The sequence below is a fragment of the Sceloporus occidentalis genome, unplaced genomic scaffold (genome assembly GCF_023333645.1).
Source record: "Sceloporus occidentalis isolate IW3139 unplaced genomic scaffold, rSceOcc1.0.p SCAF_1, whole genome shotgun sequence".
In the NCBI taxonomy this organism is placed as follows: Eukaryota; Metazoa; Chordata; class Lepidosauria; order Squamata; family Phrynosomatidae; genus Sceloporus; species Sceloporus occidentalis.
The window spans coordinates 141,621,128-141,630,868 of NW_028316981.1; the positions used below are offsets into that span (position 1 = coordinate 141,621,128).

General features: G+C 42.2%; 1 protein-coding gene across 1 annotated transcript; it reads right to left on the bottom strand.

Moving 5' to 3' along the window:
• Positions 1-7,855: 7,855 nt before the first annotated feature.
• LOC149322328 (uncharacterized protein F54H12.2-like) lies at positions 7,856-8,989 on the bottom strand. The gene has a single exon (XM_089526363.1). It carries the CDS (start codon positions 8,987-8,989, stop codon positions 7,856-7,858), a length of 1,134 nt encoding a protein of 377 aa, XP_089382489.1.
• Between the last annotated feature and the right edge of the window lie 752 nt (positions 8,990-9,741).

Below are 9,741 nucleotides of genomic sequence, written 5' to 3' on the forward strand. Positions count from 1 at the left end.
AGAGTCATCACAATTCTTCCCCAGTTGATTTTTCCATCAGAAAATTGAGACCTCATAACTAAATGGATTATTTCACAAGCACGAGAAATATTTGGAATTTCCAACTGTGTTATTAAGGGTTCCATTTTTTCTTCCACGTGCTTCTGAGTTGAATTGGCCAATTTTTGTAAAGTGTGGTATATTTTTTCATCTATTTGTTCATCTGGAACTTGGTCACATACTAGATTTAAGTAAACATGAACAATGCTGAATGTCTGCCTCTCCATTTCTTGTCAGAAGCAGAAATGTGGCAGCTCAGTCTCAACAGTATAATTCTGTGGGGTTTTCTGATATGCGAGGGGTGGGTTTAGTGGGCATGTCTCAACATGTTTGTGTTCATCAGGCACAGCTGGTACTTCATAGCCCCTGCAAGCCATGGAAAAACAGGTCCAAAACGTTCCTTCAAAGGAGACTGCACAGGGCACAGGAGGGATGGCTAAAACACAGGCCCCAAACCTGACACACCCAACAGATGAAGAATTAGGTAAAATTTGTGCTTAACAATATTAGCACTGCTTTGTGGGTCAAAAAAAATAATTTAGAGGTGGGGGCTAACAACATTAAATGTGTTATTTTGTGGGTTTGTTCTTTCTGAAATTAGTGTCTTTTCTTTACAGAATTGATGTTTGCTGAAGGCAGCCACGAAGGCAATGCGGCACCTGAAACTCCAGTGACAACAAATAAAAGTGGAGGTACAGTGTGTGTGTGTGTGTGTGTGTGTGTTGTGGTATTTAAGGGCTGGGGGGGTAATGAGTGAGTGAGTGAGCTATAATACTTCTTATTTTGTTTGCTTTTAGACAAATCTCTGAAACGTAACAGAGAAGAACCCCACGATGCTACACCCCAGGCTTCTAAGAAGCAAAAAAATAATGAGCAGGTGATGGTGATTGACGGAAATCTCTTACAACGCTTTGAAGCCCGCAGAAAGAAAGCTGCAACGTTATCGGCCTGCTTTGTGGAGATGCAGAAAATGGTAGCGAAAGGTTGCGCGATCCTTAGACGGGCCAAGGGCTATGAAGCCCATTTGAATTATATGTGGGACAATCCAGTAACACAAGCTCATATGGATGCTTTTTACGAGAGTATTAAAAAATATAACGAGTACATGGTGGACAGGTCCCTTGAACATCGGCAGATAGGCAGAGGTAAACTACAACCAAGGATCAAGAAAGGCCGGAATGGTAAATGGTGCAGGGTGGCGGGGTACTGGAAGAAACCTGCCAATGGTAAACTGTACTGGAGAAGAAGAGTAACCACCCTGATTAACAGATCAAAAAAAGTACTCCACACTCGGAAAAATAATAGGAAATGTAAAGGGGGCCTGAACTCGAGGAGCCTGGTAAAAAACACTAAACATAGTGTTGATAATAACCAGCCTTCTTGTTCCAGCACCCCTTCTTCCGTGGCCTCTGACCCATCCAGGGCTGAGAACCAAAACCCCTGTGACTCTGTTTCTGATAATAACCAGCCTTCTTATTCCAGTGCAGAACCTCAGAATGATTTGGAGTCTTCTGAATCATCCAGGGATGAGAGCCAGCCCCTACCTGCAAACATCCCAGGCTCCCCAGATGATGAGGGCCCCCCTGCCGTGTATGCAGAGCGTGTACGCTCATGGCAGTGGACCCACAGGTTGTATCGTACAGTGCGTATCGGTGAGGAGTTCCGATTCAGAAACTTAGAGCATGTAACATCGTACACGCAAGCTATACACGCATTACACAACTCAATACAAAATATTCTAGACGATCTTAACCAGCGAATTAGTCTGGGAGATTGTGTTCAAATTAGACTGGAGGCTGATGGCCTAAGAAATCCTCTGTATTCTGTTAAAAAAAGTAAGGACCTTTTAAATGCTGAGGATTTTCTATCACAGTTGAGTAACCTGTTGCAAAGCAACATGGAAATCTGTGCCCATTCCAGTTTTCGTCTCATAATTACGATTGTGAAACCCCCAGGGGGCGGAGGGCATAGATCAATAGGCTCCATCCCCTCTAGTGAAATAGTTGCCAGAAAAAGAAAACATTTGGTTGATTTAAATTATACAGGCACTAACCTCTGTTTTGGCGGTGGCCTGATTGCTGTCATGAGTGAAAAGATTCCCACAGATGCAAAACTGCTGACAGCAGCCAGGCAACTGTATAAGGAGCTTGGCTGGTCTGATCAGAAAAAAGTGACCTTAAGTGATATTTCACATGCTGAAAACCACTTAAAAATTAATATTCATGTGGCACATTATTCTAAGAAGGGGTGGAGTCTGTTTAAAACCCAAGGCCCTCAATATCAAAAAACATACACGCTGCTTCTGCATGACGAACACTTCTATGGGGTAATCAATGTAAAAGCCTTATTCGGGGTACGAAATTTTTGCATATTTTGCCAGAGCCTATATAACCATAACAATCACACCTGCTTATATTTCTGTCGCCTCTGCTTGAGAAAAGATTGTGCGGTTGTGGTAGATCAACAGGCTAGGTGTTTTGACTGTAAGCTGAATTGTAGGTCTAAAGAGTGCTTAAAAATACACAGGCAGCTGGTCTCAGAGGGAAAGGTACGCTGTGAAAGCAGGAGCTATTGTCCTAAATGCTCGCATTACCAGAAAAGTTACCATGATGAGGAAGAGTGTAAAGGCCGGCAGTGCACAGTCTGTTGGGGGTTCATCACAAAAGATGATGAACATAAATGCTTCATGCAGCCCCTAAAAACCCCTGAGGTTTCTGTACAGTATCTATTTTACGATTTCGAGTGTCACCAAGCAACTGGTGTACATGTCCCTAATTACTGCTTTGTAAAAGCATTTCCAGGGGAAACTGTAGAGTGCTTTAAAAATGGTAACAAAAGAAAGCGGAGGTATAAGAGAGGGGCTAAAAAGCAGTATGACAGCGATGATGAGGATGAAGATTATGAGTGGTCCCTTGCTGGCAAAAGTTGGGAATTTAAAGGGGAGACATGTTTATCTGACTTTATTACAACATTTATAGATCGCCAGTTTTCTGACTGCACATTCTTAGCACATAACTCTAAGGGTTATGATGGTTACCTGGTGCTGAATCAGCTGGTGAAAGAAAAACTTGATGTAAAAATTATCGCTCAGGGTGGGAAACTGATTTCTGTTACAGTGGAAAAATTGAATATAAAATTTATTGACTCCCTGAGTCACCTCCCTATGGCCCTCTCTAAACTACCCAAAGCTCTAGGCTTTGAGAGCTATAAGGGATATTTTCCCCATTACTTTAACACACCTGAGCATTGGGATTATGTAGGCCCAATGCCCTCAGCTGAAGATTTTGGTGTAAAATATATGATGCCTGGTGAAAAGGAAGCCTTTTTAGCATGGTATTCAGAGAATCAGGATAAAATCTTTGACATGCAGAAAGAGCTTGTGTTTTACTGCAAAAAGGATGTTGAAATTTTAGTAGAGGCCTGTACCAAGTACAGGCATGAAATTGTAGAACTGACAAAAGAAAAGAAGTTAGTGGAGAAAGGGAAGAAAGGGAAGAAAGGGAAAAAAGAATATGAGGAGTGGTTTGCTATAGACCCCCTCCAATTCCCCACCCTTGCAAGTGTCTCTCTTGCGATGTATAGATTTAAGTTTCTGCAAGAAAACACCATTGCAATTCCAAGTTTTGTAAATTACCACAATCAGTTTAAGCGATACTCCACACCGTCTATTCAATGGCTTTTGTATATTGAACATGAGGAAAAGCTTGAGATTCAGCATGCCTTAAATGGTGGAGAGGTTAAAGTTGGAGATTATTTTCTTGACGGGTATGCCGCTGTAGGTAATAGGAAAATAGCCTTTGAATTTAATGGTTGCTTTTATCATGGATGTGTCCTGTGTTATCCTCCCCGGGAGAAAAACCCTGTGGTGGGGAAATCTTATGAATTTCTCTACAATTCCACACAGAAAAAAGCAGCTGAACTCAAAAGCCGGGGTTTTGATTTGAGAACGATTTGGCAACACGAATGGGATAATATGGTAAAAACAGATGTGAAACTCCAAACGTTTCTTGCTTCATCCCGCCTTCCAGAACCCCTACACCCCAGAGATGCTCTCTTTGGGGGTCGTACAAATGCCATCTGTCTCTACTATAAACCTAAAAGTGGGGAGACAGTGAAATACTACGATTTCACCAGCCTGTACCCTTATGTTAACAAAACCAAACAATACCCTCTGGGGCATCCCAAAGTCATTTATAAGGACTTTGAACCGGTCACAAACTATTTTGGCATAGTGAAGGCAAAAGTTATTCCTCCCAGAAAACTCTATTTTCCAGTTTTGCCTTCCAGGATCTCTGGAAAACTTATGTTTGTGCTGTGTTCAACCTGTGCAGAACAGCGGCAGTTGGACCCGTGCAAACATACAGATGAACAAAGAGCCTTAAAGGGGACTTGGTGCTCCATTGAGTTAAATGTGGCTCTAGAGAAGGGGTACAGGGTTGTGGAAATCTATGAGGTATGGCACTTTGCACGCAGGTCTTCTGTGTTGTTTTCAAAATACATCGAGATGCACCTACGACAGAAGCAGGAAGCTTCAGGCTATCCTCACTGGTGTGTTACCGATGAGGACAAAAACAAGTATATAAAGGAATATCATATGAGGGAGGGGGTGCTTTTGCGCAAAGATCAGATCGCTGTGAACCCTGCAAAGCGCCAGATTGCAAAGCTGTTTTTAAATTCTTTGTGGGGGAAGTTTGGGCAGAGAACAAACCTCCCTCACACTCAGGTGTTGAGAGACCCCGATGAATTCTTTCAGCTGCTTTTTTCTGATGCTTACAAGGTTTCAATGTTTGAATTTGTTGACGATGAGGCTGTTTGTGTCTCCTGGAAATATTCCGACGACCGGGTGACAACCTCGGGTAGAAAAAACGAATTCCTTGCCTGTTTTACAACGGCCTATGCACGTTTGGAACTTTATGCACTCTTAGACAAGCTTGGGAGACGTGTTTTGTACCATGACACAGACAGTGTCATATTTGTGAGTCGGGAAGGAGAGTGGGATCCTCCTCTCGGAGATTTTCTCGGGGATCTCACAAGTGAGGTTCCTGCAGATCAGACCATTACAGAGTTTGTGTCAGCAGGGCCTAAGACCTACGGTTATAAGTTGTCTAACGGCACAGCCTGCATGAAGGTCAAGGGGATTACATTGAACAGCGCTAACTGTGAAAAAATTAATTTTGACAGTCTCAAAGACCTGGTATTCTCCTACGTCTCAGACAAGAAAGGTTCCACACCTCATGAAATTGTGGTACAGCAGCCAGGTATTGTAAGAAATAAGCAGCATTGGACACTTCACACTAGAAATCTCAAAAAAACACAAAAAGTTGTTTTTGATAAAAGGGTCATTACTGAAGGATTTAGGACACTTCCTTATGGCTACTAAAATGGAAACACGCTGGCAACACCCATTCTCAGCTATTCTCGCTGGACCTAGTGGCTGTGGGAAGACGTTTTTTATAAAAAATATGCTGGATCATGCTGGTAGTGTGTTCTCAGAAATGCCTGAAAATATTGTCTGGTGTTACAGTTGTTGGCAACATTTGTACAAAGAACTCCAATGTAAATACCCTATTATTCAGTTTGTACAGGGGATGCCTGATAAATTTGATGATGATGAACTGTTACCCCCCAATAAAGTAAATCTTTTGGTTATAGATGATTTGATGATTCATGGTTCTGAAAATAGAGATCTTGAGCGGGTTTTCACCCAATTTGTACATCATAGGAATCTGAGTGTATTTTTCATTACCCAAAATATTTTTTGCAAAGGAAAAAGTAGCCGGACCATCAGCCTTAACGCTAAATATATGGTGCTCTTTAAAAATCCTCGGGACAAATTACAAATTGCTACTTTGGCTCGACAGATGTATCCGGGAAATGTCAATTTCTTCATGGAGGTGTTTGCTGATGCTACAAACAAACCTCATGGGTATTTAGTGCTGGATCTGAATGCTAACACCCCTGATTCTTACAGGCTAAGAACTTGCCTTTTCCCTCCAGATTTGCCTGTGGTATATATAATGAAGAAAAACCATTCCCATCACAAAAGGGCCCGGTTTTAACAATCCAGGGCTCTGTTGTTGTCTGCTCCTCCATGGGGAAACATGTCCAGTCGCGTAAAGAGAAACTTGGCACTTTTAAAACTGCTTATTACAGTGCCTCCTCGTCAAAGAAAGGCCATTTTGTGTTCAGCTTCGGATGACCTTGTTGCAGCCATTTCAGAAATAGCCCTCAATACTTTAAAAGGCAACATTCCTTTATCCCCACAGCAGGTGCGTGTATTAAAAAAAAGACGCACCCTTATTAAAACTCTGGGTAACAGTAAATTGTCCCTGAGAAAAAAGAAGTACCTTGTGAAGCAGTCTGGGGGCTTTTTGGGGCCACTGCTAAGTTTCGCAGTTCCTCTAATAACAGGCCTTTTAACTAAACAGTGATGGAATATGCTGAAAAAATGTATTTGGTCCCCAGCCATCAGCTAGAACAATTAAAGGGCCCAGCTTCTAAAGATGAAAACATCAGAACTACAGCAATCTCTTCCTTAGATACTGAAATGCAGGCAATTCTACGTAGGACCGACTTAACTGAATATGAGAAAGCCAGACGTTATGATGCTTTACTCCAAAAATATCTAACTCATGTAAAACAGAAGGAGGCAGAGAAACAAAGTTTAAATCTGTTTCTACCCGAATCCCCTTCTGAAGAAGTTGTGATGAACTCCCCTGATGGCATGATTCAAGAAGTGTTGGACAATCTGCCTGTCAGGTACAAAAATAATGCAAGATTGTTACTAAACAAAATGAGTCAAAACAAAAATGTTTCTTTGTGGGATGACAAGGGCGTCTTTGTGTATAAAGGAGAATCTGTAACTGGATCTAATATATTGGACTTAGTCAAAAGTATAATACAGCCTCATGCTTTACCAACCAAACGCCTCCCCAAAGGCTGGGATGTTTTTTTGAGGGCCATGGCTGAAATAAACGCTCCAACTTCTGTGGTGGGTAACACTGCCAATAGAGAACTTTTGAACCGTTTAAAGAACCCTGAAGATTCTTTGTCACTTACACCTGTACTGTCACACAGATCTTTTAAAAAACAACGGCATGCTGCTTGTACCTGGCTCACTTTATAACGCCGCTATTTTTTAGAAAAAGAAATAGAAATAAAAGTCTTCTTTTTAAACTATTTGATAGTCTGTGAGTGTTTTTTTAAAATGAAAATAAAAGCCAGGACACAGATTATGTTTTAATAAAACCCTCTGAGGGGGTGTGTTTATTAGGAAATGCGGTGGTGAAATTCATTACAGGATACACATCCCTGAGTAGTCTGGAACATGTCTGAGACAAGCCCGGGCAAGTTCTTCTTCTTTTTCACAAACTGTACAACCATCTCATCGTTTTTTTCCAAATTGTGAGAATATAGGTCTTGAATATTTTTAAATGTCAGGCCCTTGCCGCGCTGTTGCAGAAAAAACACACAATGATATCCACAAACCACAGAGTCTGGGGCTTGTACTGGATGACCCTGAAACACAGTTTTGTAGCCATTTTTTCTTAAAAAATTCATGATTGTTTTAGGAAACAGAGGGTGGTCTGGAGGGTGTCCGTAGGAGTCAAAAAATTCGCCATTTTTTTCTTCTGTCAAGTATATAGCAAGCCAATGTTCTCCTGGAAGGTTGTGAGGATGGGTGTTTATGACCAAGCTCAGGGGCCTTTGCAGCAGTTTCTTTCTGGGGAGCATGTCACAGGGGAAGACTCCATAGAAGCTCTTCCGAGTATAGGGGTCAGAAGTCAGTATGCGGGTTAACTGCAGGCTATCCATGTTACATATAATCAAACAAGACATTTCTTCGTTGATTTATTTCTATCACATTGTCAAAAACTCCATAAACAACCATATTGACCGTGGTTGGCAGGGGCCTGGCAAAACGCAGCTCTGCCCTCAGGTTTCCAGTTTTAATCAAAGAGTAGTGGTCACCTCCTTCTTGATCTGGAGTCAGGTCAAATGCAAAAAGTGTGTAACCTCTTGCATATTCTTCACGGTTAATTAAAAGAGACCTGTCTTTCATATGTTTGCCCGCCGTTTGTACCAAACTCATATACTCTCGCACACAGTTTCCCTCTTGAAAATCGGGCTGAAACGGTTTCATTGGATTCTGTTCTCCATCCAGGTAAAGGGCCGCAAAATTAATATCATAATGTTTAAAGTTAAACGGATTTTTGTTGTAAATACCGCTAAAGGCATCATTGTCCACCAGGCCTATAACCACCTGTTTAGGTAATTGTCCCAGAAACAGGTTCTCCTGATTAGAGACGCGGCTGCCTCTCGGGATGCTGAACACTTTCATACTCACACGATCCACAGGATATTTGGCATTGGAAGTCAACAGTCCTTCGGCGTGTCCCAGGCGGACACCAGGGGACACCCTCACCTTTTTGACAAAAAGGGAGGCTGATAGAATTTGCAGTTTGTACTGCCTGTCTGCAGCATCGCTCATTAAGCAGAAAGCATCTTTGTTGCGGGTGAGTTTAATTTTCACATCAACGCCATTTAGCAAAAGCTTTTCTTGAAAAAACAGGTCAGCATGGAGATGGCCCAGCAAGTCTATGTTTCTACTTGCAGCCGTCAGGGCTGCTCTTTTAACAAAACCTTCATTATCCCCATCCAGCTCAGCTGATTCATGCTCTCCAGCTGTATCTTTATAAAACAGGCCTGCAGAAAATTGAGTTGCTAGAGTGTCATCGCTGTAGTTTAACACAGATTCAATGAATGATCGGTAAGGATAACAGTTATTACTCTGGCTGACGAGACGATCTGCTATAGTAATATCAACCTGACTGAAAATGGAGGCTATTGGATAATTCACCAGCCCTACCTTGGCATCTTCTGCAAGGTTTGACCCATCTTCATTCACTATTTTACAGGTCAAATAGAGGAGCGTGTTGTTCAGATCCATATAGTCCTCACCATTCCCGGCAATGAAAAAGTCAAGTGGGGCAGATTCTGTAAGAGCAGTCAGTGGGGGAACCTCAATAAACACACTTCTCTCAATACTGGTCTGAGTAGGCCCAATGTGGAATAAATCTAATTCAGATTTAGTGCACTCTTCAGAGCCACAATGGATAAAGGCCATGATGCTGGTTTAAAAGATGTCCCTCTTAGCCAGAGCCCTCTGTCGCTTTCGCACAGCTCTCCGCTTCTGAGTTTTCTTTTCTTGTGGGACTTTTCTTTTAAGGGGGTGGGGAGGGCCTGTCAGCCTCGCCTGTGATGCTTTTCTTTTTAACCCCTTCCTTCTTTTAATGTACATCAGGCCCGATCCTTCTTGCAGATTTGGAGGTGTCACTCTATTTAGAACTGCCTCAGTCACCTTGCCAGCAACATCTTTGGCAATATTACGAAAAGCTGTTTTTGCGTGAGGTTTAATAATGTCCAGGCCTCTTCTTAAAAGCGGAACAGCTTTTCGAAAAAGGCCTCTGAAAATCCCACCAAGCCCTGCCCCGTACATTTGGGGGACACCCTGATATCCAGGAAGGCCATTTCCAGCCTGGGCTCTGTAATAATTTCTGTAAAGGGCTGGGTCCCCATATGATTTTACGATCACCATTTTTTTTTTTTTTTTTTAAAGATGCAGAGTTCTCCTGGGCCGGAAGTGAAGCTTCACAATCACCTTTCCAAAGCGAAATGGGACTTTTTTGTTCTGATCTGTCT

Coding starts and splice junctions, on each gene's coding strand:
- LOC149322328 (XM_089526363.1), bottom strand. CDS start 8,989: ATGGATCTGAACAACACGCTCCTCTATTTGACCTGTAAAATAGTGAAT.